Source organism: Pan troglodytes, chromosome 1 (genome assembly GCF_028858775.2).
Source record: "Pan troglodytes isolate AG18354 chromosome 1, NHGRI_mPanTro3-v2.0_pri, whole genome shotgun sequence".
Classification (NCBI taxonomy): Eukaryota; Metazoa; Chordata; class Mammalia; order Primates; family Hominidae; genus Pan; species Pan troglodytes.
This window is the reverse complement of record NC_072398.2, coordinates 51,160,137-51,187,926: the sequence shown is the minus strand read 5'-3', so window position 1 is coordinate 51,187,926 and position 27,790 is coordinate 51,160,137. Positions and strand designations below refer to the sequence as shown.

At 39.6% G+C, this 27,790-nt stretch overlaps 1 protein-coding gene across 2 annotated transcripts; it reads left to right on the top strand.

The window, feature by feature from the left end:
- Positions 1-108: 108 nt before the first annotated feature.
- Positions 109-18,993, top strand: LHX9 (LIM homeobox 9). Of its 2 annotated transcripts, XM_009440369.5 has the most exons (6): positions 109-247; positions 1,377-1,495; positions 3,465-3,667; positions 4,798-5,153; positions 11,092-11,294; positions 15,425-17,240. In XM_009440369.5, the coding sequence occupies exons 1-6, from the start codon at positions 175-177 to the stop codon at positions 15,479-15,481; spliced, it is 1,011 nt and encodes a 336-aa protein (XP_009438644.2). In that variant the 5' UTR covers positions 109-174; the 3' UTR covers positions 15,482-17,240. The 2 variants fall into 2 exon arrangements, with proteins under 2 accessions (XP_009438644.2, XP_009438630.1); XM_009440355.5 differs by lacking the exon at positions 109-247 and having other exon boundaries at positions 870-1,495; positions 12,506-18,993.
- The last annotated feature ends 8,797 nt before the right edge of the window (positions 18,994-27,790 follow it).

Here is a 27,790-nt window from a genome sequence, read left to right as displayed (position 1 = left end):
TCAAATGAGACATTAGAATCTCCGGCAGCCTTCCTTCAAACCTGAACCGGGGAAGAGAATAAGCCGCCCTATGGCCAAGGCGCAATTGCGTACCCGTGTGTACAGGTCCATGCCCTGTCCCCTACACTCTAATTTTCTCAAAGAAAATTGTTTTGCCAAAAGTAACCCTGAGAAATGCAGACGCTCCAAACGCCCTCTCCACTTCGGATGAAGCCAGCATCTAGTAGGGTCTCCGGCCCTCAAGAAGGTGAGGCAAAGAGATGAATTGTCAGACAGCTGCTTTTAAAAGTGGATTGAGGAAGATGGGATGGGGAGGAGAGGAACCAGCATTATCTCCACCTCAGTAAATTGCTTACATTTCTGCTCAATATTTATGCATTTCGGGTGACAGTCCTGCAGGCTGGGGATGAAAAAGTCCACAAGGAGGAAATCCAAAGTTTGAAGTTGTTATTCTGTGTGTCCTGAGCCAAGGTCTGATCTTGAACTCGGATCAAATAGGCGGGTTCTAGGCCTTCTGCAACAGGGCGGGGACAACAAGAGCTCCTTTTCCCCTTTAAAACATGACTGCTGGGAACTCTTGGAAGGATGTGTGTGTGTGTGTGTGTGTGTGTGTGTGCGCGCGCGCGCGCGTGTGTGTTTTGTGGGGAGGTAAATGCCCCCTCCTCCTGCCTCCCCGCTCTCTATCCCCCCACCCCTTTGTAATGTTTGTCCTGCTTGCCCATCACCAGGGGGTTGAGAGGAGTATGACAGGTCTTTGTTGTCTGAATAAAAATCCGTGGCAGCTCCGGGGAGAGAACTCCTCCTACTAAATTATCAAAAATGGGCTGGCTTTAGTCTCTTAACAAATTGGACACAGCTCAGGCAGGAGCAGTCCCCAACCCAATCTACAGGCACTGGGAACTTGCAAGCAGCCAGGGAACGCTGAAAATAGCACGTCTTTTTCTTTCTTTGTGTTCAAAACTATTTTCTTTCTTCACCAGATTTTGTTTTCCTCCCCCCGCTGCAGTTGTTTCCCATTAGTAACTCGATCTCTCAGAGCAGTAAGATTCGCCTTCTACGCCTCTTTTTCCCTCCGCCCGAATTGTTTGTTTTCTGCACATCTCCTTCAGGGAGCCGCTGAGGCTTCCCCCCAACTCTTCCCAGTTCTTTTTGCTTCCCCTCGGCCCCCCAAGCAGACCGATTTCCACTCCGTCTGCTTCTTCTCCTCCTTTCTCTCCCTCTTTCCCTCCATCCTCGAGCGTCTCTGCGCTCCTACAGGGCAGCCCTCTCTGGTCCCTTGCCTCCTTCACTCGGATGAGCTGAAAGCCCCGGGCGTGTGTATATGGAAATAGTGGGGTGCCGAGCAGAAGACAACTCGTGTCCTTTCCGCCCCCCAGCCATGCTCTTTCACGGGATCTCCGGAGGCCACATCCAAGGCATCATGGAGGAGATGGAGCGCAGATCCAAGACTGAGGCCCGTCTGGCCAAAGGCGCCCAGCTCAACGGCCGCGACGCGGTAAGGAAGGGCTCCGCCGCGGCGGTAGCCGGGCACCCCTGCGCCCTCTGTTAAACCAAGCCGACTCCCTGGCCGGTGGAGAACGGGGGCGGCGGGTCGTAGAGACGTCCGCTTGAGGGTGGCGGGTGAGTTTTCTCCCGTCCACCTATGCCTACAGGGCTAAGAAACGGTCGTTTTTCTGAATCGAAATGTCTGCAGCTGGCTATCCTCTGTCGCAGCTGATTCCGAAAGAGCAGGGAGAGGAACTGGGAGGAGGTGGGGTGGGGGGTGGTGGCATTCTCTTCTACAGACCTCAAGGTTCCCTTGATTCCGGGGCAGGCGTCTCCCCGGCGAGGATCCGCAGCTCCGAGGGCAAGCTGGGCGCAAGCAATAGGAGGACGGCGCGCTGCCGAGGCGTCCGAGCCAAGCAGGAGCCCAGGTGGCCTTAGTCTCTGGGCCTGATGACCGGACCTGTGGAGTAGATTCGGACGCGACTGGGTCATTTCCAGTTCTCTAGACGCTCGGGGCTTGGGACCCCTAACCGAGAGAATCTCAGGGTTTCTGGCATCCCGACTCAGTCCCTCTAAGGAGACAGCACTACGTTTAGCGCCAGGACCGGGCGGGTGTCATGTGTAGGGGGAAATCAAATAAAACATACGGAGGAGCGCGGCACCCAGTCGAAACGCATGAACTTTATAACCAACCCTTAAACAAGCTAATCAACTACCACTGTTTCTACTATCCATAATAATAAAGTCATGTCCTCTTAATAAAGAAAACTAATTACTTATCTAAGCGCTTCCCTTTCCAGATTACTAACGGGGGGGGGACTACAGAAGTCTCCGGAAATTATTTCGGCCAAACATAGCTGTGTAGATCCTTTGGTACCACAGTAGGACTTGTAGCCCAAACTAATCAGGAGACTGCTCTAGCCCTTATCAGCTGGGTTTTGGGTCCGGCCAAGTAGCCCAACTGGTGAACGTGTCTATATTTCTAACACTCATTCAGTGCCGGGGCCCCTGGTCGGAGTAAAGGGCTAAACTTTACTTTTTCAGGCCCGCTGAAGTTTCGTGGGGAAGATCAACCCATTTCTGCTAGTCGTGAGGGAAATGTCCGGAGGTTAACTCCTTTTCCCTTTTTCTGGTCATCACTTTTAAAAACAAATAGTAGCAACCCAAACCCAAATTTTGCAGCGGGGCTGGGCTCCTCAAGGTGGGGCCACTGGGGCATCCCGAGTCGGGTCAGTGGGACCCAGAGGGAAGCATAACTTGGGCACTAAACAGATTTTCAAGACAAAGGTCTCAGTACGCCTGTTGATGCTAGGGAAAGAGGGGACTGTATAGAGCGGGCTGGACAGCGGACCCTCTTTGGGAACAGCCACTTTACACATTTATTGGGAACGGGACCAATAGCCCTGAAAATTAGGGAACAGCAGGGTCTGCCAAATATATCTCAATCAAAACAAAGTCGACCAAATTATGAGCACAGGTCCAATAATCTCCCCTTTGCTTTTGATTTCAATGCTGCTTATAAGAATTTAGAGAAATCGAACTGTAATATTTTTTGTTTAAAAATAACCTGTGCTCGTTGAAATTTCCTTTTCACTCCCCTATCATTTCCGTTGTTTTATTTTGTGTGCGTCGAAAACCACAATTTTTAGCTTGTAATTATTTGAATTCGGAAACGATCACCAAACTGTAGTCAATATTCTCCTAGTCCTTTTTAAGCAAGGCTCCGGATGGCTGGGATGTCTTTAGGTTAATCGTCCCGGGAGGACGCGAACGCCGGTTCAGGCAGACACGGAAGAAAGCAAGCGGGCCGCAAAGAGAGAAATCACAAATGTTTCCCCTGACTTTTGCCTTTGTGCAGTGGACCCTGGCCCCTGCCGCTCTCCCTGCACACCCTGGGCTTGGTCTGCCTGGGGGAGAACCCCGCGTCGTGCGGCTACACCGCGCGCCCTCCTCAGCCTTGTGGTGTGCTTTCTTTGCAGGGCATGCCCCCGCTCAGCCCGGAGAAGCCCGCCCTGTGCGCCGGCTGCGGGGGCAAGATCTCGGACAGGTACTATCTGCTGGCTGTGGACAAACAGTGGCATCTGAGATGCCTGAAGTGCTGTGAATGTAAGCTGGCCCTCGAGTCCGAGCTCACCTGCTTTGCCAAGGACGGTAGCATTTACTGCAAGGAGGATTACTACAGGTACTCCCCTACACCCCCACTTCCTACGCCCGAGTACACCTGGAGGGGCCATCTGCCTGAGCCCGGAATCCCCTCTCCGTCCCCTACTTTTTGCCCCATTCCGGGTGCGGTTATCATTTCGGAGACCAGGGAAACCCACTGCATATGCCTTCAAGCTGTAATCTCCCTGACCGACGGTGAGGGTGGGTGGGAGGGACATTAAAAGTCTAGAGCTTTATCAGCGAATACCACGCACTCCCATCACTTCTCAGCTTGGCTGGCGGAACTTGGGGAAATCTGGGGAAGAGTAAATGGACGTGGTCTCCGTCTACCGAGACTTGATTGGGTGTTTGTTTTCCGCTTGCTACGAATTGGGCAAGTTCTGCGCCTTGAAACTGAACTAGTGGCTCGGGCAGCAGCAACAGAGTGTTAGGTTTTCGCAGGTGGCAGGAGACTCTGTAAATGACTATGAAAAGGAATAAATGCCATTGCCAAAACCCAAGCCACTCAGTTCCGGGTTCCTTTTATCGCTAGTTACAACCATGCCCGCCAGATTGGAGAAAACTCAGCAGCAGGCGCCTTTATTGATTCTTCTCAGTTATATTTCTGGATTGGGAAAGACAGGACTAAGTGCAGGTGACCTAGTTCCGCTCTCAGCCCAAGCAAGATAAATGGTTAAAAAAATAATAACCTTTCCTTTACAAAATGGTCATTTTCCAGGACTGTGTCCGCATGCTTTCCCACACCCGCGCACATCCAGGAATAATTATATCTTCTTTCATTCATATGTTTTGTAATTGATTAAGTGTTTTCACTTGGCATGGCAATTTAATATTCTAGTACTGTGAGTTAGCTAGAGCTAACTAGTGGTTTGCTTTTTTAAATTTTTTAAAATGTTTTAAATTTTCACTTTACAGAGAAGAAAACTAAGCCTTAGTTGCCCGATTCTTCTGACTTTAATGTAAAGATCCTTTGTCTTGGTTTATCAGAAAAGGTCGATGAGCAAATAAAATAAATGCCTACTCTCCTGTCCCCCTGGAACCCTCCCAGGTCCCAGTCTCAGGCCACTGCAGACCAAACCCAGGTGTCGCGGGTGGGATATGGCTCTGCCTTGCTTCAACTAGCGCCCTGACTCAACTGTTTCCTTCCAGAAGGTTCTCTGTGCAGAGATGTGCCCGCTGCCACCTTGGCATTTCCGCCTCGGAGATGGTCATGCGCGCCCGAGACTCTGTCTACCACCTGAGCTGCTTCACCTGCTCCACTTGCAACAAGACTCTGACCACGGGCGACCATTTCGGCATGAAGGACAGCCTGGTGTACTGCCGCGCCCACTTCGAGACCCTCTTGCAAGGAGAGTATCCACCGCAGCTGAGCTACACGGAGCTGGCGGCCAAGAGCGGCGGCCTGGCCCTGCCTTACTTCAACGGTACGGGCACCGTGCAGAAAGGGCGGCCCCGGAAGCGGAAGAGCCCAGCGCTGGGAGTGGACATCGTCAATTACAACTCAGGTGTGCCCCCTGTCCTCACCCCCGGCGCAGCCCCGGCCTCCCTGAGGAAAATTCGTAGAGCTCCTTCCCCGTCCAAAGTCTTGCTGCAAGAGTGTGTTTTGCCCAATGCCTCTGTTCTCACTGCAACTCCCTCTCACTCTGAAGGAAGGGAGAGAGGGAGGAGGAGGGGGGAAGGGAGGGAGAGGCAGCACTTTATTTAGGTTGTGGCAAAAAACACATTCATAACTATGGGGCTGTAGTGACTTTCCCCAAACAGGCAGAGCCAAATCCTTGTTGCCCATTAGTTAATGAGCCCATTAGTTTCTGGCTCTCAGTTGGAGCAAAACAGCCCCAGGGCAATTTCTTTGTGGAGGCCAAATTATAGATCCTGTAGGAGGTTTCCTAAATACTGAAGAAAAAAAAAAAAGTCTACAGAGCCCAACCCTAGTCTGTCTAGAGGGTCAGAGGCTGTGGTCACCAGCCCAAAGTTAATCAGGAACACAGTTGGCAAGAGTGTTGAAAAACCTAATCCCTGATCTTGGCAAAAAGCAGTTGTAGGGGTGGGAATCACTCTCCACAGCTGAGCTAGCCTGTGTCTTTCCTAAGCCAGGATATTCAACCAGCCGTCTCATTCCCGGTGTGATAGACCATCCAGACATCCAGACCCCTGGAACTGAAAGTACCTCCAGGTCAGGCCTCCTGAAGAGGCTTAGTGGTATCTCAGGCCATTCATCTATACTCAACCACCTTCTCTCTTCATTAAAAACAACATGCAGACAACAAGTCAAGAACACATTCTTCCTTGCTTTGGGGGACGCGCCTATCATGTATCAATCTCTCACATGCAGCAGTTTCCCATTGTTGGTAGCCTGCCCCCACTCCCCATCCTCCAGGTGAGGATGGTGATCGGCTCTGCAGATGATAATCTAACTCTGAGCAGAACAGAAGCTATTCTGGTGAGTCCCAATCACTGGAAAAAAGAGGTTTTAGAAAGCCCTGGCGAACTTTTGGGGAGCCTAAGGACCTTAACTGCTTTGGCTTTCAGTGCCCTGGCCCACACCTGGCTGAGAATCTCAGCAGACTGACACTCAGGACAGGGGAGACCATTCTGTTGGAAGGAACCTTGAGGACCTTATTATGGCAACCCCACTCTATTACTATGAATGCCCTCAGATACCAAGCATGGGCATCTCAGAGCACGGGATCTTGCCTGTTTTTCTCTTCCAGTTCCCAGGGCCTGGTATGGTGCCTGACATTGCTAGTCAATGGTGAAGAACAGTGTCCAGCCAGTTAAGTGATTTGCCCAAGATTACACAGCCAGTGTGAATGTGAAGCTAAGAATCCTGCTCTGAGTTTAGAGTTTTCAGGGGAACCCACACAGGATGAGTGGCCGCTGTCTCAGACCTCCGTTAGGCTCTCTCCTGGGGTTCTCTACCGACTGATCTAACTGAAGAGGAGAATCCTTTATGGGCAAGCACAGCGGGTGGCCTTGCAGGGAGAATGGGGAGCAATGGGGAACACTGTGCGGCAGCACTTGTCCCTAGGGGGTTCATACCAGGGCTGCTGGACGAAAAGAAAAGGACCTGCCAGCTCACTGCAAATCTCACCAGGGTCGGTCAATCTGTGTGAGGGCAGCGGGCGAAGCCCCGGGTTTTGGCAACCCTCAGTAGTGGCCATGCCCTCACACTGGCCCCTGCTGTGCTGGGGCAGGAGATTTGGTTAGGGGCCACTTTGCCCAGCATGCTTACTTCATCTTCTTTGATGCGTGGTCCCCAGGGCAGGGCAGGCAGGGCACTAATTGTTCTTTATTAATAGAAGGTGACATTGGAATCTCAAGCCACTCACCAAAGCCCTAATTCCCGAGAGAGAGAGAGAGAGAGAGAGAGAGAGAGAGAGAAAGCAAGCCACTCATACACAAACTAGTGAGGTTTTTTTGGAAAGAAAGGATCTCTCAGCCCGGATAAAGTCCAGAAGAGTGAAGATTTCTAGCCAAATAGTAGGCAAGCCTGACTTTTTGATTGTTTATTTAATCTAATTAGCTAAATTTGATTTCGCCTTGGATCTTCATGTTAGATCCAAGGAGCTTTAAGAACAGTAGAATTTAGATTCTTTTACTTCTCTGAAAATAACTAGAGAGTACAAATTTATTTTTAAGGAGAATAAAAGAATCCTTCTGAGCCACTTAGGTCTTTAGTTTGCAAATTAATGCTGCTACAAGTTGTTGTGGAGAAGGTCGCTTTTGTCTTGGTCCCAAAGGAGGGAAAAATTGCTTAGGCCCCCTTAGCCCGAAGAGTTTGTACCTCGCACCACTACAAACTGGATGCCTCTTAGTTAACATCTACTCCATCCTTTCTGGACTTTTCCCAGAGATACTATTCAATAGTATACATATTTTAAAGATCAGGTTAAAATTATCTATGGGAATTGGTTTGAAGATGCCTGACCAGAAATCAGGCCATCATTTAAAACAGTGCTTGCGAATCTGATGCCACTTTGTTCCAAAACTAGGGAAAGAAACCCTTCAGCAAATTAAACACACGTTAAAATGTAAAAAATAAAATAAATCCAGTTTTAACTCATTATTTTAGCCTTCTTTGGATTTTGTCTTGCTATCTTTCATTAAATGTAAACATTAAATGTAAACAAGTCTCATAAAGGGTAAGGTTGATACTAAACTAAGTATAATTTACACAATATGTTTTCAAAATGTGCAGAAAACATGTTTGTGATTCAAATAATCTCAGAGAAGATGTGAAACTTGGCAAAGTCCAGCTAGTGCTTGATAGGACAAATGCCTTTTAATGAGAATGTCCCTAGTTTCGTTTATACCTCTGTGCAAATTAATCAGGCAAATATTTTAGAAAGAGACATGGAAAGTTTACCTGAAATGCTAGCTTGAAATAAAGCCCTCTAGGGATGAGAAGAAGATTTAGTTTAGGATAGGAAGCTCTTATTTGTGTAATTTAAACATTAATTGAGAGATTAAACTTTTGCCACTTCTCAAAATATCCTTTCCTTAAGCCCTTTCTTCCTATCCAAACTTTTAAGGCTCCTGGTGGTTAAATTAGCCTGGCACTGACCCCTAGTGGTCTTCCAGGGATCACTTCATTCTCAGAAGGTTACATACCTTCACAGCGACACTCACTTTAGGATGGGTGACCATCGCATAAGTGACTGGAAATAAAATACTTAGATCTTCTCATTAACTTATAATACTGGATGTGAACTGACAGGTAGATATTTAAGACAGTTTTAAGAGTTATCATTTCATCTCATAATTCGGGGAGTGGGGGAATCCCCTACAGCTTTAGCAATAGGCCTTGGAGAAACAGTTATTTGCAAGTTTATATAATGCATGTGTAGTTAAACATAAATAATATCAGATAATGCACTGTTACTCTGTAGAAGAAATAGCTTTCTCTAATAAGTTGCATAATATAACAGTCACAGGAAAATCATATATAGTAATATCTGTTTAATAAAGACCCAACGAGCTATCTCCTTACATATTGGATTGTGTATTTTATGTGGAAACAGGGCCTATAACTGTATTTAACACACTAAAAGGCTCTGCTGAGTTTTTAATCAGCAATAATGGATATAGAGTGCGTTTTCAGGGAAGCCATTTCATTAAATCTTACTACAATTATTTTTCATAAATTTCATTTTAAGAACTAATGATTATATAGTCAGGTTGGGAATCATATTCATTTCTATATATTGCCTTGGTGTGGAGTGGGGGAAAGATGGCCAAGGGCATTATTTAAACACCAAGTCCTCTGTCCCAAGTGTGAAATTCAATTTGATGTATTGTTCAGGAAAGGTTATATGTTACATATGATAGGAAAGAAATCTGAGTTGAAGAACCCTCCGATGACTAACGTGTGCCCCTTTGACTATTTTTTGTGGGTATATTTATAATCTGGTTATGAAATATGGCTGAGTTTACTGGAGATAAGTATAGTTTTATAGTAGGTCATAGAGATGCTGTTTCATCCATTTGAGGATATGAAAGTGCAATTCTGTAGAATATTTGAACTTGACATATCCCCACTGGGCCAAAATAGGATAAAATGTAATGCATACTCGTTCTGTTATCTCTGGACATATGGTAGCCTTTCTGGTGGAGTTTAGGAAGCCTATGTTTTACATTCGAATGTATATATCTGACTTGGATTCCACTTCAAGTTGATTTAATTTCGCATTAATACTCACTTGTAATTTACTGATGAACAAAGGGCCCAACATCTTGATTGAATGCTTCTTGAGCTCCTACCCCTGTGTTTGACTCAGGGAATCAATTCAAAGTTGAATATGGTATAGTCAGTTCCCTCAATGAACTCACCTGTTCTTTTGCCAAGTGTGTCCTCCTACTTATGCGTCTTATGGAAATACAAACAAAGGAGACATTTGTTTGTGTCTAGTCTTTTTACATTAGGAAGAATTTCTTGTTAAGTGAGTTTTATATGTGGCTGCCTTCTTGGGTGATGACTACAAAACTTCTGTCTTTCTGTAAATATGCTGATTTGCTGAATATTTTTTAAAAAGTAATTCTAAACAGAGCCTAGCAGGCAGATAACATTGTATTAAGCAGAACATTTTATTAAGCAGATTGGAAGAGCTCACATTAAGGGATGCCTCCCTTTTTTAAGATTCAGGTTTCTTTCTCCCTGGAATGACATGATCAGGTTGGTTTTAGATTTTCTATTATAAAGCAGTACAAAGCAGGATGATCAGATCTAAATTTATATAACTATCTGAAGGAAGAATTTAAAGAAATAAAATTGCCATGCTCTTTAATTTGTGAAGTTGGCTGAAGTTGGTTGTGTAAATATTTCACAAAATGTTTTCATTTTACAATTGTATTTCCTATGCAGAGCCAGTAGATTCTTGGAAATGACCCTTTAAAAGTGTAGCTTTACATCCTGGGGATAATGACTTTCTGGCTGGTTTCAAAGACTGGGTTGTTTTGCCCTTGGTGCTAAGAAAGTCTTTGTAAGGGAAGAGAAAATGCCGCCCTCTCTCTGCCAGGCCAGCCAGGGGCACAGCTCACATCCCACTCACACACATCTGGAGCAAAAGGGACTAAGATCTGAGCCTAGAAATAAGCACCATCAGTATCTCTCAACTGTGAGCTGTGGGGAGCGCTTCAGGCGTGAACCGTGTGAAGGGAAGTCTGGGCTCATTCTCTTTCAGAAATATTTATTAAAATCACTCCAGGGGAAAAATATTTTCTTTCTGGTATAGCCCTGTGTTAACCAGTCATAGCTAAAAGCTGAAACAAATAATATTCTTATGTTTACATAAGAAATTCACAAATTTTAAATTTCTAACTTCTCCTCCTTTTTCAGCCTTTTCTAACATTTTCCTGACTGACAGAGCTCTAGGAATATGAGAAAAGGCTAACCCTTAGAATTGACCTAGATGCTTCCTTAGTTGGTGGGCTCTCAGAAACTTTCAGACTTGAGGGAGTAGTAATACTTGTTTCTCTACGTCTCATGACAAAAAGCAATACCTTCAGACAGTGTGTCTCATTCCAGAAATATAGACAAAAGGTAGAGTCTTAAAACACTGTGAGTGTGGGCAGTGGGGAGCTGGTACAAATAACTATATTAGAAAAGGGTTTCTTCTTCTCACTCTCGTAGGTCTCTCTCACTCCCACCTTACTACTTAGGGTTTGTTCATATTCTCAAATTCTTCTAGCAACCATTAAACAAAAGAGAGGATTTAACCAATATTTTTCTATTGAATAAACTTTGGTTGTGTCTACATTAACAGAAGAGTTCAGCTTACTTTAGCAATTATCTTCTTTCTTTTTGTCTAGATACTACTCATAATTGGGTTGACAACCTTTTTCACTGCTGCTTTATTACCATAGCAGTGTCATACAGCCTGCCATCATGTCAGCTAATGCAAGAATTTCCACTGAGCAGTTGTTTGTTCACTGTTACTGCAACAGGTTGTAATGAGAATGAGGCAGACCACTTGGACCGGGACCAGCAGCCTTATCCACCCTCGCAGAAGACCAAGCGCATGCGAACCTCTTTCAAGCATCACCAGCTCCGGACCATGAAATCCTACTTTGCCATCAACCACAACCCGGATGCCAAGGACCTCAAGCAGCTTGCCCAGAAAACAGGTCTGACCAAAAGAGTTTTGCAGGTAAGACACGTGCATCATTGACTGTGCATACATTTCCCTTCCCCTTCCCAGTAAAAATAGTGCTCTTCCCTGGTTAGAGTGACGCAGATATTTCCTATATTGCTTCTTACTAGTTTATCTTAGCTATCTCCCTAGAGGGTGTTCTGAGATTTTGCAGGGGCTTCCTGGAGGGTGCCCAAACAGAGACCCAGGGTCTTTTTAAATACAGCCACATTCTCTCTACATATGTGGAGATGGGCCCTCCAAAGGCAGCACAGCTTGTCTCACTGCTGTGCAAATGCGAGTGATGTTATTTGCACAGGCCGTGGCTTTATCGATTTCCATTAATATTATGCTCAGTGCACGGACTTGAGAGGGACCTGTTGGCACTGCCTTAACTCGGCAAACTTTTGGCAGCCTCACTCACCTTCTAAATTCAGGTGGAACCTTTTTTCCACTCCTGAAAAGCCAAAAGTATGGTTAGTGTTTCAGCAACCAATTGGAGCAAGTATTTTCCTGCCTTAACAAACCATAATTAAAAACAAAATACTGGAAGTTAGTTCTGCTGTCCAATTGATTTCCTAAACTCATCATGGCAAGAACATATAACTAATGAAATTATGATAGGTTGCTGTGAGTCACCTGTGATCTTCTCTCACTTCTTGGTGACAAATAGCAGGCATTTTAAATTCTGCTGAACAGTTTCAGGCTGTTTGAGGTCTGTGGCCCTGGGAGTTTTTTCTATGTGAAGAATATATACCGTGTGTTGGGCTCACGAATGGCTTGAAGTCTGTTTCAGTGATGTCCATTTCATATGAGTGATTCTTACTTTGCCATACTTTCAATGGCCCTGCTTCTACCCCTTCTCAAAAGATAACAGTTGAGGAATCACCGTGTATTTCCCCCTTTTTATCACCATGTGTTCATTTCCATGGTATATCCACTTAAGCATCAGTTGTTCCAAGTGGCACTTGTTAATGCTACAGGGTGGAATAAGTGCAGTTGAGAGAGAATAAATCCGTAGTGTTACTTGAATAACTCTGTTTTAAAAGAAAAGAAAAAAAGCCCCTTTCCTCCTAAGAAAAACAAACAATTATATTTAAAAGGAGAAACCTATATCAAAAAAAAAAAAAAAAGAAAGAAAGAAAAAGAAAAAAAGAAAAAGTGAGAGAGAAAGAAAAGAAATATAAAAATGAACATCGGTAAAGAAATCAATTGGGATTGGTTTGCAGGTTTGGTTCCAAAACGCACGAGCCAAATTCAGAAGGAACCTTTTGCGGCAGGAGAATGGGGGTGTTGATAAAGCTGACGGCACGTCGCTTCCGGCCCCGCCCTCAGCAGACAGCGGAGCTCTCACTCCACCCGGCACTGCGACCACTTTAACAGACCTGACCAATCCCACTATCACTGTAGTGACATCCGTGACCTCTAACATGGACAGCCACGAATCCGGAAGCCCCTCACAAACTACCTTAACAAACCTTTTCTAACATTGGTTTTTTTTTTTTTTATTTTTTAAATTCTTCCTCTTCTTTTTATTATTATTCTAATTATTATTATTTTATTATTTACAAGACTTTTTTTTCCTTCTAACCCACAAGATATTTGGGGAATAAAAATAACAGCTTGGTGTGTAGCATCTGCAGCCACTTGGCAAATGAGTTTACAGTATTGTCTCCTTTAAGTGAATATATTTTGTCTACAAAGTGTATTTGGATTTAAAAAAATTAATTAGGTCTTTCAGTTGGTAAGGAGAGTTTTTGAATAATTCTAATAAGTGCCTCTTAAAATTGTATGTTACTTATTTCCAGAATCTCGAAGAAAAAAGAAAAAAGAGTGGTATTATTATGGGCAAATAATCATATTCCCACTTAAATGATTAGGTTAATAAAGAACCAGATAATTAATTAGTTACTTTTTAAATCTTGCAATTGTATGTGTGATTATGGAGTTTTGAAAACGTTACATTTTTTAAATCTTAAAACTGAAAACTTGTTTTTAGTATTTCTATTTCTTACCTGAACTGTTAATTCAAGTGAGGAATATGATGAAATAAAAGCATTAACTACAGACATTTTAAATAGTAATGATTAATTAGGTGAGAAATCTATTACAGGAATGTGACTTTTCCTTCTCTTAGTGGTGTACAACTCTAAAAACTTTTTACTTGGTTATTTGTTTTTCAACATTTGAAAAATACTTAAGCTCCCTATGTATCCATGAAAATTCCGCATTGATTTTGACATTCCATACTTTTAACCTCCTAAAGCTAAAAACAATAGCTTGGAAACCATTCTTTCTAGTTACTTTTTTTCCCAGGGAAAATGGAAATAAGCAAAATATAATGTTTTAAGAAGTAAAAAAATCAATATAATTTAATTAATAGCTCTATTAATTGGCTTCAGCTGTACCATGATATTGTATCTGGCATTCTATATGAATAATGTTTAAAATACCCAGCCTGGTAGACTTATACCAACAATTGGTTTTGTTTTGTTTTATTTTATTTTGACATAGGTTGACTTATGTATTGAAAATAATTTTTCTGATATTAGAGATTTGAAGTTATTAGTCTTAAAGTAGATAAACTCAGAAGCCTTGTGGATGCTGATCTGAATATATTTCCTAGTTTACAGTAGCATTTTTTTCTTTTAATTTAAGCTAAAATCTTAATGGTCTGGGCAGTGGTGAATGTTCATCTATTACGCTTCTGTTGTAGTTAAATACCAATTAGATTGTGGATTTCCTAAAAAAATAAAAAAGAAGTCAAGATATATGTCTTGCTTTAGTGGATTGTTAAGAATAACTTTGCACATATTTTCCACTTTTTGGACCCCTTAAATCTCCTTTGGTGGTCGAAGTGGCTATTTAATAGATTTTAAAGGTGTCCTTCTGGCTGTATAAATGTGTGGTTACATATTGACAGTTCACTGCCCACATTAAAGTGCATTATTGTAACTTTTGCTCAGGGTCTTTAGAAAATTAGCACAGAAAGTAGCTTATTTTTTAAAAAAAGATGATGGAAGATAAGTTAACACTGTAACAGAAGAAAGGTGTGATTGCCATTATATATTTAGCAAGTATGGTTATCATCTTATATGGAGCTTAAATCTTGACTTTTCATATTTCTATTACATTTTGGGCATTTACCACTAACCAGACCAAACAACCTTGGTAAGGCTGAGATCTTATTAATACACTTTTACAGGTAAAATATTGACACTTATAAATTTTGTTCTTTGACAGAACAATATATGGTACTATATAGATCTACTTTATTAAGTAGACTAATTATAACTCAGTTCTCCTATGTGCCTTATGATATAACTTGGAAGTAAGTTTGTGAAAAATCAGGATATATGTGTTGTTTGTTAAATTAACTGTTTTAAGCCCTTTTAACACCTCACTAGTTTTGTACTGTTTTACCTCTTATTTCTGAAACTCTTTTTATGGTGTATCCTGTTAGAGGGGACAAACATGTCATAGAAAGCAGTTGTGCACTCTTTCAAATATAGTTGATAAATTCAATAATCTTATATATTGAGCTTCGTGTTTATAGTACAGTAAGTGGTCTAGCAAAATTGTCCATGTTTCTTTGTTTATTGATAAATGCATTGTATAGAAACTATTTCCCCTAAATATTTATGGACCAAACAATTGTGATATATCCTATTAAATTTGTGTGAATAAACCATTTTGAATCTAAGGAGTTTTCTTTCCCATCAGTTTTATTTAAGTTTTAACCGTACTAGTGTGTTCCAGCATCTATAGGTAAAAGCTATTCAAATGGTAATACAACATTGTTAGAAATATTTAAACATACAAATAGTTTTTAGACTTCCAAACTTCTGATTCATATGAAATGTTACACATTGTTGCACATGCAATGTAATTCAACCTAGAAATACCTTTGAATATATTTGCTTATAACAAAAGTAATGCCCCACTGATTTGACTCAGTCCAATTTTTAGAATAAAAAGGCTAATTAGCATATAAAGTAATTGCATGGAACGAAACCTTAAATATGATTAAGATTTCATGTTAGGTCTATTGAGCACAAATGGATATTTGTAAATCTAAATAGAAATTGCAGACCCCTAAAAGCCAAGTTGCTCTGTAGTTAATAAATTGTCACTATGATTTTTTTCAGGGAGAACAAATCTTGGGGCATTACAGCCAAACATCCCGACGTTTGAAAATTCCCTAAAGTATTAAAAGAAGGGGAAAAGTTTGATCGGAAATCCACTGCAGTGAAGACAAAGACACTATTAGGTTATGATAATCATACATTAAAAAATTTATTAAGCCAAAAAAAAGAGAGAGAGAGAGACTTAAATGTCATTTACTGAATGTTAACGAATCTTGTGTTCTTTATGGTGTCTAACACAACTGAAGGCCTAAAATTATGTGGTTTAAACAAAATTAGATAAACCATGTACAAAACCAGAGCAACCTGGCAGTAATATGCCCACCCCATATTTGAAAAAAATTATTATTGAAAAAAATTTCACACATTTGTCAAGCACAAATAGTTGTAAAATAAAGTCCAAAACATTCATTTCACCTGCTTGCTAATGTGTATTAGTCCTGTTAATGGCATTTTCCAACTGTAAATTCAAAGAAAAGCTATCACCCATTTAAGAGTATAGGGATCAAACCCCAGTAATTTTAGCATTATTGTTTATCACTTCCTTTTTAAACAGAAATCTCTGCATGCACTTTTACATATGTCACCTCTAGTGTACACCTCTGTATGATGACTTATCTTTGCTGTTTCTTGTATGATAAATAGCTTTCATTAATAAACATTTATTTGATGCAAACATAGTTAACTTTATGTTAAACACACGCTGTTGAAATTAATTTTGAACACTTAAAGAGGCAGCACAGTACATTTACAACTTGTTATACTAATGAAAAAATACAAACAGCATAGTGAGATTAAATTCTGGTAATCTAGGATAAAATTACTTACTTGGTTTTTACCTTTTCATGACTTATTTTCATTTGTTGTATTCAATTGCCACATGTATTAAAAAACAAAGTGAACCCAAATTACAACAAAATAAACCTTAGAATAAACTATTGTGTAAAATTTCAGCAACTTTTTTAGATTACTAGGGTAAAATTTATAGATCCTATGTGAGTTTACATGTTTGCTATGCAATGAACAAATTTATTGATGTATACAAATATATTCTGAACTATAAAAAGATCCAATCTTTGCATAGTTCAAGTTACATATGATTATTACAAACAAAAAAGCAAATGGAAAGACAGACAAATATTTAGGAATGAGGTTTTTTTAATTGTTAAAGGGAATATTTGAAGAATAAAATTTTAGCTATTCCTATTTAGCCGTATATCCAAAGCATATGTTAAACAAACTAACATATACTTCCCAGAAAATTTTTCATTATGATGAAATTTTTATTATATACAAATGAACCCTATGTAAATGATGTAACTTTTATGAATGACAGACATTAAATATTTCACTTACATGTATTCTCAGAATTTTGAATGTTTTCTTAAATGCTTTCACTTCCTGAATACTAAAAAGAAAAAATTTTAAAGAAGAGAGAGCAACTTACTAATAAAAAAAAAGCAATGCACCATGACAAGTAGACTATTTTGAGTGATCACAAATCATGCTGGTTTTGTCAGTAACTTGAATGTTTATGCCTCATTGAAACCTCATCCACAGCTATAGCAACTTAAATAGATTTTCCAATGCATTTCCAGCCAGTTTATTCAAATCTTTGCCCTACAGTCTTGCCTTCTTTCCCTGTTCTGTCACCTATGGCAATTTCATTTAGAAGTATTTTGGAACTTCGCCTGGTTTTACAGACCTTTAAATATTTGTCTGGTATGTGAAATGCAGGAAGAGACCAGAGAGGGAAAGAACATAACTGAAATTAGACATCTGAAAAAAATAATACAAATTTGAAACAGGCACATTTTTTAAAACCAAAAAAAAAAAAAAGAGAGAGAGAGAGAGAGAGAGAAAGGAGTACTAATTATGTGAGTGGGAAGAGGAAGCGTGTGATGCAGAGCTGGAAGGTCTATTGTGCTTTACTGTGATGTAAAGCAGTCTTTGAGTCTGGGCAACTGCACATTTACTGTTTGTTGTGGAATAGAAAAATGTGGACCTCTTAGTTGAGAGCAGGACACTAAATTTTCATAGCTTCTACCTCCCAGTTGCCTGGGTTAGTCTAACTTCTGGCAGATTGATCTTGGGCAAAAAGCTTCACTGAGAGTTAGTGTCTGTGTGCTTTGGTTGAATAGCCACCTTAATACTGACTTACATAGTGGGTAGGTTTTTGATACCTCAAATAAGGATAAAACTCCATAATAAAGGACCCAAAGCAAATACTTTTAAAACTTAGGTGATTTTTCATCACCTAAAACATAAATAGCTTTATTTAGCAAAATCCCAGTGGAATCTACCACACATTCTTTTATAATAACCCTTTTTTGGGAGTCAAAGTATTGTTTTTTTATTAGCCACATATAAATATCATCTCATTTTCTGTTGCAGTGTGACTGCAAGGCATGTTGTGGTGGAAATCATTAGAACTGGGAAGCTCTGGAATGGAAATTTGGAATCGTGTCATTCTAGGCTCTTAAAGAGAATATTAGGGATAATACTGTTGTAAAAAATAAATATAAACACCTAATTTTGTATGAAGTTTTGCTATTTAAATTTTAACTATGTTATAAACAAAGCTAGCTCTACTTGTAGAGAGTTCGTGTACTCTTGAGCTCATTCAATAGCTTTTACATTTTGTAGTCTCTTCCACAACAGGGCAAAATAAGCACATAAGCACAGTAGGACTTTGTCCAAATTGACGAAATATCATTGAATTTTCTTTGAAACCATATATATAGATAAACTCTGGATTGGTCTTTTAGATCTGTTTTCTGTTTTTAGTAATTGGGAACAAACTCTCAATATTAGAATAAATAAAATGCCTCTAATGTAAAGCCACAGCCCTGCTTCTAGCCAATGTCAAAAATAGGAAGTTTTTTAATGGTTTACTGTTGATTTTAAACATTTTAATAATAGTGCTCTGCCCTCACAACAGTTTTTTTTCAGAATAATATTATGATTTACCTTATTTTAAAAATAAATTATAATTCTAACTTAAAATATTATTTTAAATGCCCTCTGGGAAGATTTCCATTTTATTTTATGAGGTTCCCTGGCAGTTGGGGGGGTGGTGAGGTTGGGAGAGGGAAAGTTCAGAACTGTGCATGATACTCAAGGAAAAGTCTATGAATATGATGTAAGTAGTAACATTATTGCCACAACTAAATTTCTGTTTAACTGTGTTGCAGAATAAGATAATGTCATCTAACATCACTCCCTACTTGCAACATTCCTCTGTGAATATTAATATAGTTAACCCTCCCTTATTATGTATCATATCAATAAGTTTCTCTTCCTTTCGGTTAATTTTTGCTTCTTTGCATTACATTTTATCTTGTGCTAAGATAACAAAAAGCAAGCAAGAATAAAGATCCAGATATTAGCCATATGTAGAAAGTTCCTGGTGTGCATTTCTGTGTACTTTTCCCTCACATATTAGAATTGTCAGGAAAGTTTTTTTCTTTTGGAACTTTCTGTTTACATTTTGCATGATCTTATAAATTAACCTGAAGAGTAATTGGATACCTTTTATGGTTATTTGAAAATAAAATTTGCTACAAATAAGATGCTTCAGTCTCTGTTGCCTCATATTGTGCCTGAATATATTATGTTTTTCTGTACTTTCATATCAAATCAGAAAATATTAACCTTAGAGGATATTTAAACTGTTATTTATGACAAATATACAAAGATGAAGAAATTCAAAGGTGAAATTGCCTTTACTTATTCTCATTCTGCTTCTTTTCCTTTTCTAAAGCAGCAAAAATTATGAAGGGCTATCAGCTTTAACTTCAACATTCAAGGGTTTTGACAGCTTGCATCACTTAAAGTATATTTATTATTCAGTAAACTTTAATTCTGTAGAATAAATGCCCTTTATGAAGTGTGATTTTTGAAAGCACAAAGGCATTTCAGGATTTCAAGCAGTCAAAGCTGCTTGAATTCTGCAAACAGAGTAGTTTTTCAGAAGAAAAATATAATGGAAAGTAATTGTAAATATAATATTTGTAACATTTTACCTGATTGGTCCAAATACTGCACATGAATTTTAAAGAGTTATAAAAGCCTCCAAAATGTTAGGATGTAATTATGTGATGATTATTTTTGTAACGTAAATTGAGACAGTTTATTTTATAAACACAATTATTTAGTTACTTTATTGAGTACAGATTCTGAGGTCTCCTTCTGCATATATTTTTTCTTTTATTATTATTATTATTATTATTTTTTGAGATGGAGTCTTGCTCTGTCACCAGGCTGGAGTGCAATGGTGCCATCTCGGTTCACTGCAACCTCCGCTTCCCGGGTTCAAGTGATTCTCCTGCCTCAGCTTCCCGAGTAGCTGAGACTACAGGTGTGCGCCACCATGTCCAGCTAATTTTTGTATTTTTAGTAGAGATGGGATTTCACCATATTGGCCAGGATAGTCTCCATCTCTTGACCTTGTGATCCACCTGCCTCGGTCTCCCGAAGTGCTGGGATTACAGGCGTGATCCACCATGCCCAGCCTCCTTCTGGATATTTTAATAACAAGATGTTTATATTTCCAAGGTTCTGATATATTTCCCTAGTTTTCTTCTTAAATTCAGCATCATGAGCCTGTGTATGTATGTGTGTTGTTTATTTTCATCCTAACACCCATAGAAAGATATATATTTTTAAGAAAGAAGGCTCATCTCTTCTAAAGCCAGTTTTTAGTTGAAAGCAAAAGAAAACGCCAAAATAATGGCAATTTTTCTTCAGTTGAGATATTGTAATAGGCCTACTTTTTGTTAGCCTAACATAAAGCCACGCTCCCCAAAGCCTCCCTGCTAATGCAGTAGGGGATCTTTCTAGGTTACTTTCTTCATTGAGCTTGGCCATAACTTTGCTTTTTACTGGACTTGTGTTGCCATTTTGAACTTTTCTCTTCAACAAAGTTTGGCAAATGCTTATAGTTCAACATAAACAACCACAACAAAAAAGGTAATTTTTGTTGTAATGAACAGTATAATTTACTTCATTTATTAAAAGAGGCACAGTAGAAACAAAAGGTTATATAGGCCAGGCACAGTGGTTCACACTTGTAACCCAGCAGTTTGGGAGGCCGAGGTGGGAGGATCGCTTGAGACCATGAATTCGAAACCAACCTGGCAAACATGGCGAGACACCATCTCTAAAAAAAAAAAAAAAAAAAAAAAAACAAGAAAAAAACCCAAAAGGATCTTTCACAAATCAAACGGACTATTTTGGTTTAATTTCAACATTATGGGTCTATTAAAGTGGCTGGACTTCAATGAGTTCCTTAGTAAATATCAACTATACATTTATCAATCAATCCATATTTATGTACACATAAGTATCCAGTATGTCATGCTCAATGTGTGTCCTATGTAATAAATGCAGCTAGATCCTGAGACTGCACCACATATGCAACTTCAGTATCCCGAATACCTAACTATTAAGTGTTGGATTATGAAGCCTTTGGGATCAACACTGATGTTTTCTGCTTTTCCAGAGTGTCTTATATTGGAATTTATCACTAATAAAAGTTTCCACCATAGACTTTGTTTCTGTTTAGAATCGGATATTGATAAAAGCATAGAATCATTCTGTGTACAAGAAAGAGGGTTACTAAATTGTCTGGCTCAAATTCTCATATTTTTTCAGTTGAAATGGAAAGCACCCAGACAGATGTGTATTGTTTCTAGCTCAGAGACAATTTTTGGCCTTCCTCAGAAAAATGTGTGTATCAAGAGTTTCCACTTAATCTCTGCAGATTTACACTTTTTTCTAACCATTGCTGAAACAATGTAATTGCAATAATTTGGCACTATCGATACCTCTTATTTATTGCCCCTGAATTGTTACTGGAAGTTGCAATTCATTTAGATAGATTACAGTTATTATAAAACACGGATGGTTATTACTTCATTGAATTTTCTATAAATGTTCATAGCTTCCATTACCCATCAGTGGCTTACCACCATTTCTCCTAAATTCTTGTTCATATCACTTCTATTCCCATTACACTATTGAAACCACTTTTCTTAAAGTTAGCAATTACCTTTCTCTTACCCAAATCTTGGTATTTCCCTTCTTTATTCACATTTACATTTGTGCCAGATTTTACACTCCTTATTACTTGCTTCTCTCCAAAATGATTTCCCCGCAGGCCACGCACCTGCTGCTTCTCCCTGGGGTTCGGCTGACTCAGAGCCAGCACATCACGGTCCAGCTTCAAAATCTCCTTCCACTCTTGCACTACTTGCTTCCCAGGAAACAACATTCTTTCTTAAAGGCTCAACATTTTAGTGATGACTCCAAATATATTCCTTGAGACATTTCCACCTGACTCTTCTGCTGTTGTTTGAAGGGCAGCATAAATAATATTGAACTCAGTTTTCTCTTCAGCAAACTTCTGGACTTTTTGCCATTTTTGTTAAAGACATTACTGAAGTTTCTCCCAGTCACCCAGACTGGGAGTCATCAATTTCTCCATCAACTTCTTCTCCTTCTTTTTTTTTCTTTTTAAAATTATCTTGTATCATTTTGTTACCAAATCCTATTGATCCTTTCTTCATTCTATGTTTTTAATCTCAGTCTTGATCTACTTCTTTTATTTTATTTTATTTTATTTTTGACATCCCCCTGATCATTGTACTCACTAGAACCAAGTTTTCTTAATTGGTGGGAAGATATTCTCTGTAGGACATCATATGAGTTGTTTCAGGTTTTGTGCTGTTTCCTCCATCTTCACTCTCTGCAGCCTTAGAAGAGTAGAACCAATGATCAGACTTTTTAAAAAGACTGTATCTAAACTATATGAAATAACTTTCTTACTAATGTAGAATCATATGATCTAGAAGATTTTGATCATTCTCTGCAGGGATTTAAAAAGAGCCTGGGCCAGGTGCGGTGGCTCAAGCCTGTGATCCCAGCACTTTGGGAGACCGAGGCAGGCAGATTACCTGAGGTCAGGAGTCCAAGACAAGCCAGGTCAACATGGTGAAAACCCATCTCTACTAAAAATACAAAAATTAGCCAGGAGTGATGGCACGCACCTGTCATCCCAGCTACTCGGGAGGCTGAGATGGGAAAATGGCTTGAACCTGAGAGGTCGAGGTTGCAGTGAGCCAAGATCACGCTACTGCACTTCAGCCTGGGTGACAGAGTGAGACTCTGTCTCCAAAAATAAATAAATAAATTAAAAAACAGAGCCTGATTATCACTTATTTGCAGCAGCTGAAGGAGAGCTTTCTCAGCCCATGTATACTTAGAATAGAATATGCAGTCATGCATTGCTTAACAGTGGGGACGGATTCTGGGAAATGCATTGCTAGGTGATTTCATCATTGTGTGAACATCATAGAGTGTACCTAAACAATCTAGCTGGAATAGTCTACTACATACCTAGGCTATATTGTATAGCCCGTTGCTCCTAGGATACAAACCTGCATAGCCTGTTACTATACTGAATACTGTAGGCAATTGTAACACCATGCCTAAACATATCTAAATACAGAAAAGGTACGGTAAAAATGCTATAATCTTCTTTTTAAACTTTTATTTTAAGTTCAGGGGTACAACTATAGGTTTGTTACATAGGTAAACTTGTGTCATAGGGGTTTGTTGTACAGATTATTTCATCACCCAGATATTAAGCCTAGTACCCATTAGTTATATTTCTTAATCCTCTCCCTCTTACCATCCTCAACTCTCCAAAAGGCCCCAGTGTGTGTTGTTCCCTTCTGTGTGTCCATGTGTTCTCATCATTTAGCTGCCACTTATAAGTGAGAACACACAGTATTTGGTTTTCTGTTCCTGTGTCAGTTTGCTAAGGATAATGGCCTCCAGATCCAATCATGTTCCTGCAGAAGACATGATCTCATTGTTTTTATAGCTGCACAGTATTCCACGGTGTATGTGTCACATTTTCTTTCTTTCTTTTCATTTCTTTTCTTTCTTTTTTTTTTTGAGACTGAGTCTCGCTCTGTTGCCAGGCTGGAGTGCAGCAGTGCAATCTCAGCTCACTGCAACCTCCGACTCTCTGGTTCAAGTGATTCTCCTGCCTCAGCCTCCCGAGCAACTGAGATTACAGGCACGTGCCACCACGCCCAGTTAATTTTTGTATTTTTAGTAGAGACGGGGTTTCACCATGTTGGCTAGGACGGTCTCGATCTCCTGACCTTGTGATCCACCCACCTCGGCCTCCCAAAGTGCTAGGATTACAGGTATCAGCCACCACAGCAGGTCCACATTTTCTTTATCTAGTCTATCATTGATGGACATTTAGGTTGATTCCATGGCTTTGCTATTGTGAATAGTAAAACTGCTTTTTTTAACTCTCTCTATGTATGTAGTAAAACTGCTAGTTTTAAGGAACCACTTAAGATAGTTCATACATGCAGTCCATCATTGACTGAAATGTTGCACAGTGCATGATCGTACTTGTTAATTTTACTTGATAAAATTTTAAATATTAATTTTTTATTAAAACAAATATGAATATGCAATGTAAGAAAATAAAAGTGTTTGCTTGAATTGTAAAGATAAAATCTGCTACTTCAAAGAAAGTTTTGGTTTGCAGGCGGATATCCTAAGATTGTACTCCAGGTTCTCAGGAACAAATTGGTGGAAGAGTTTGAGAAGTGGGGAAGGAGTAGAGTAGAATCAAGATTCCTCTGGTTCCAACCACATGTAACAGGTGTGTGAAGTAGAAGAATCAGCCGGTGCAGTGGCTCATGCCTGTAATCCCAGCACTTTGGGAGACTGAGGTGGGAGGATTGCTTGAGGCCAGGAGTTCATGACCAGCCTGGGCAACATAGCAGGCCCCTGTCTCTTTGAAAAAGAAAAGAAAAGAAGCAGAGAATCATGGGATTTGGACAGACAGACAGGTCTGGGTTCAGATTCTACCTCTTCCACTGTAATTCTAGTCCAATCCTTCAGTTGCTCACATTCTTCATACTTCAGTCCTTTATTTGTGGATTCTCTTATGTCTAATTTCTCTTGGCTGAAATATTTACTGTATGTTGCAAGAGTAATCTTTCTAAATATCGCCTTTCAATGACTCCTTCGTCTCAGGAACTTTAAGAGATTCCCATTGTAGATATGATTAAATATAAACTCCTCTGTGAAACAGTAAAGGTTCTTTGTAATATGACCCTGTCTCACTCTAACCCCCCGTTATCCACAGCACGTGATGTATTAATTCTCTGTCATGTTTTTGCATACAATATCTTCTCCAATTATAAAACAGATTTCATTACTTCTTATGTGCCCAAATCTTACAAATTCTTTTTCATTACTTATTGCATGCACAATACAAAATACTAACAAAGAAAAATGTTTAGAAGAAATAAAATCATCACCGGCCACCCCCATCATGATGATAAACCATTATATATCATAAATACACATTTTTTCAAGTTCTCTTCCAGTCTTTGTATTTTTTTGAAAAATTATAATAATTTTGTTAAAGTTCATAGTTTGATATCTGGGACATGGTAAATAGTAAGTGGTAATTGAATTTGAATCTCAAAGCCATTAATTATTTACATTATTCTGTAGTATCTTCATGAAAATTCCCTCTATTAACTCTTGTCATAATTGATGCCTTCCTTTCTGACCCCTCCATAGCATTCATTGTGTGTCCCATACATTTGACCTGAATAGTAGGCCTTTATTATATATATAGCACAAGTCTAGTTATTTCCTATGTCTTCCCCAAATATTAAACTTTTTTTATTTTTGAGAAAATAGGTTTTTTTATACCTCAATTGTATTTTTAAACATATGAGGAAAATAGTAATTGTTCAACAAGCATTTTAAAAATTGAGTTGTGATGTAGTAACTCTTTCATACATAAGACATTTTGTCAAGAATTCTGGGGGAAAGAGAAGCTTTCATTATGAAGAGCTACTGCTGGCACTTACCATTCTTCATAATGTAAGTCAAGGGAAAGGCAATGACGTGGACCCAGCAGGACTTGTTCAAGCCTTACTTTCCTTCTCTGAGACCAGTAAGTGCTATGTGGGGTTAGCTTCTCGAGAATGGAAGTCAGAGTGCTAACTATTTTCATCCTATGCTGTAGCAAGCAACACCCAGCATCATTATGAATTTCTCACAGGGAGAGCATTCCAGGGACCAGTCCTGGTGCTTTGATTGGGAAGGATAAAATCTTTTTGCCCTGAATATTTTAGTTATGTTACTGTAGTAGTTCTTTCCATTTTGTAAGAACAGTTACCACCATAGAGTTTCAGGAGGCACACTTGAAAGGAATTAAGAGACTCAAAGGAGCATTGAACAAGTCACTAATGATGACCACAAAATCACTACTACTAAATCGTAACGCCTTTCATTAATGACAAAGGCATTTAATTGTACTGTTCACTTATCTATCCTTCAGTTCTGAGTCTTGGTTTGCGTAAGAATGTGTATTGCTCTGAGCAGACTTTCTTACGTATTCATAAGGCAAAATCTCACATTTCAATAAGCATAAATATTTCTTTGGTGCCAGATTAGTGTTAAACTACATTTTCTCCTGTTGCTGATATCAAGCATATCTGGCTAAACACGACCTGAAACCAACAGCATTACCTTATCAATATATAAACTCAGAGCAGAAACAAATTCTGCACATTAGTTAAAGCATGGCATCAAATCGTTTTTTGTTTTGTTTTGTTTTGTTTTTTTGAGATAGAGTCTCGCTCTTTTGGGTAGTGGTGCAATCTCTGCTCACTGCAAACTCTGCCTCCTGGATTCAAGTGATTCTCCTGCCTCAGCCTCCCAAGTAGCTGGGATTATAGGCACCCACCACCATGCCTGGCTAATTTTTGTATATTTAGTAGAGACGGGGTTTCACCATGTTGGCCAGGTGACCAGGCTGGTCTTGAATTCCTGACCTCAAATTATCTGCCTGCTTTGGCCTCCCAAAGTGCTGGGATTACAGGCGTGAGCCACTGGGCCCAGGTGGCATCAAATCTTTGAGGTGTTCACAGCATAGCTGGGAAGGGTTCGCCATGCTTCCATGGCTGCATCATCCTGGTTGAGAATTGCTTTGTAAAAGAAGGAGGTGTATGCTGTTTTCTCCCCAGGAGCCTACAGCTCACTGGTGTTTATTATTTTTCAAGGTTGGTTATAGATTTTGTATTTTTTACATTAGAAAATAGGTATTAAACTCCTCTACCAAATTGATGCTAAGTCCTTATTAAGTATGAACTATTTGAGATGCACAATGACCAATAATTGGCTATCTCTACATTAATAAAATACATATGGCCTTTAGATAAGTGTACATAGATGTTACTAGCAGGGAGATTAATGAACATTGAATGAATTTTGAAATAAGAGGCTCTGGAACACTTTTTCCTTTTGAGACAGGTGAACTTCTAAAGTTGATCAGGCTTGCAGATGAAAATATTTTATATCGCTTATTCTCAAATTCTTCTTTTAAGCAACAAACATTGCTCATTGAACTTTTCCATAAAACTGAATTTATAAATCAGATAAGAATAAAGCTATTCTGGTGGAGAGAAGAGAGCACTGGAAAAAAAAAATAAAAGCCGTGGTTCCACCATTCTGTCTCCAACACCTTAAGCCTTGCCATGGAGTCTGGAAACTTCTAAGTGAACACTTTGGAAACCAAAATTTTAGATCCAAACCTAAAATCCTGTCAAAGACTTTGATATATAAAGGAACAAAAGTGATACTCTTGTGGCAGTCAATTATATGGGGAAAATGTAAACATGACAAAATAAAGCTGTAACCTCAAGTGAATCATTTGAACAGTGTTGGCATTGGAGAGGCTGCCCTAACTCAGCTCCCAAAACTTACTTGATCCGAAGGTTTATCTCAAGGGCTTGCTAAAAAAAAAAAAGCTGGGGGGTGGGGGGTTTCTGGCCCTCACTCTCCCCGATATAAGATGCCTGAAATCATTTTCTTTTTCTTCATAAATATACCCCAAGTGATGGGGCAACTTTGGGAAAACATTGGATCAGATGCTCTTTACTTTCAGCACTAACGTTTTGATGATTCCATTCAATTCCTTGAGTTTTTCACTAACCTGTGGGACAGGAACATTTTTCCTCAAATTAGTAAGGGTAGAGCAGCTCTGAAAAGCAGGAATCGAAACATGATGGAGTAATGGCAGTTACACAAAGGTGTCTCATTCTCAGAGAACTTGCCCAGACAGCTGTCAGGAGACTTTTAGAAAGTGGCAAAAACTAGGGTGTACATTAGAAGGCATTGCTTGGAGTTCAGCAAAAGCTATTAAAGTGTTTCATGAGTTTTTTTAGGGTAAAATAATTTCTGAATAATAACATACATATCTCTGCATCTTTCCAGGCCTGGTCTATCTTGGGGTACTAGAGGGCATCATATAAC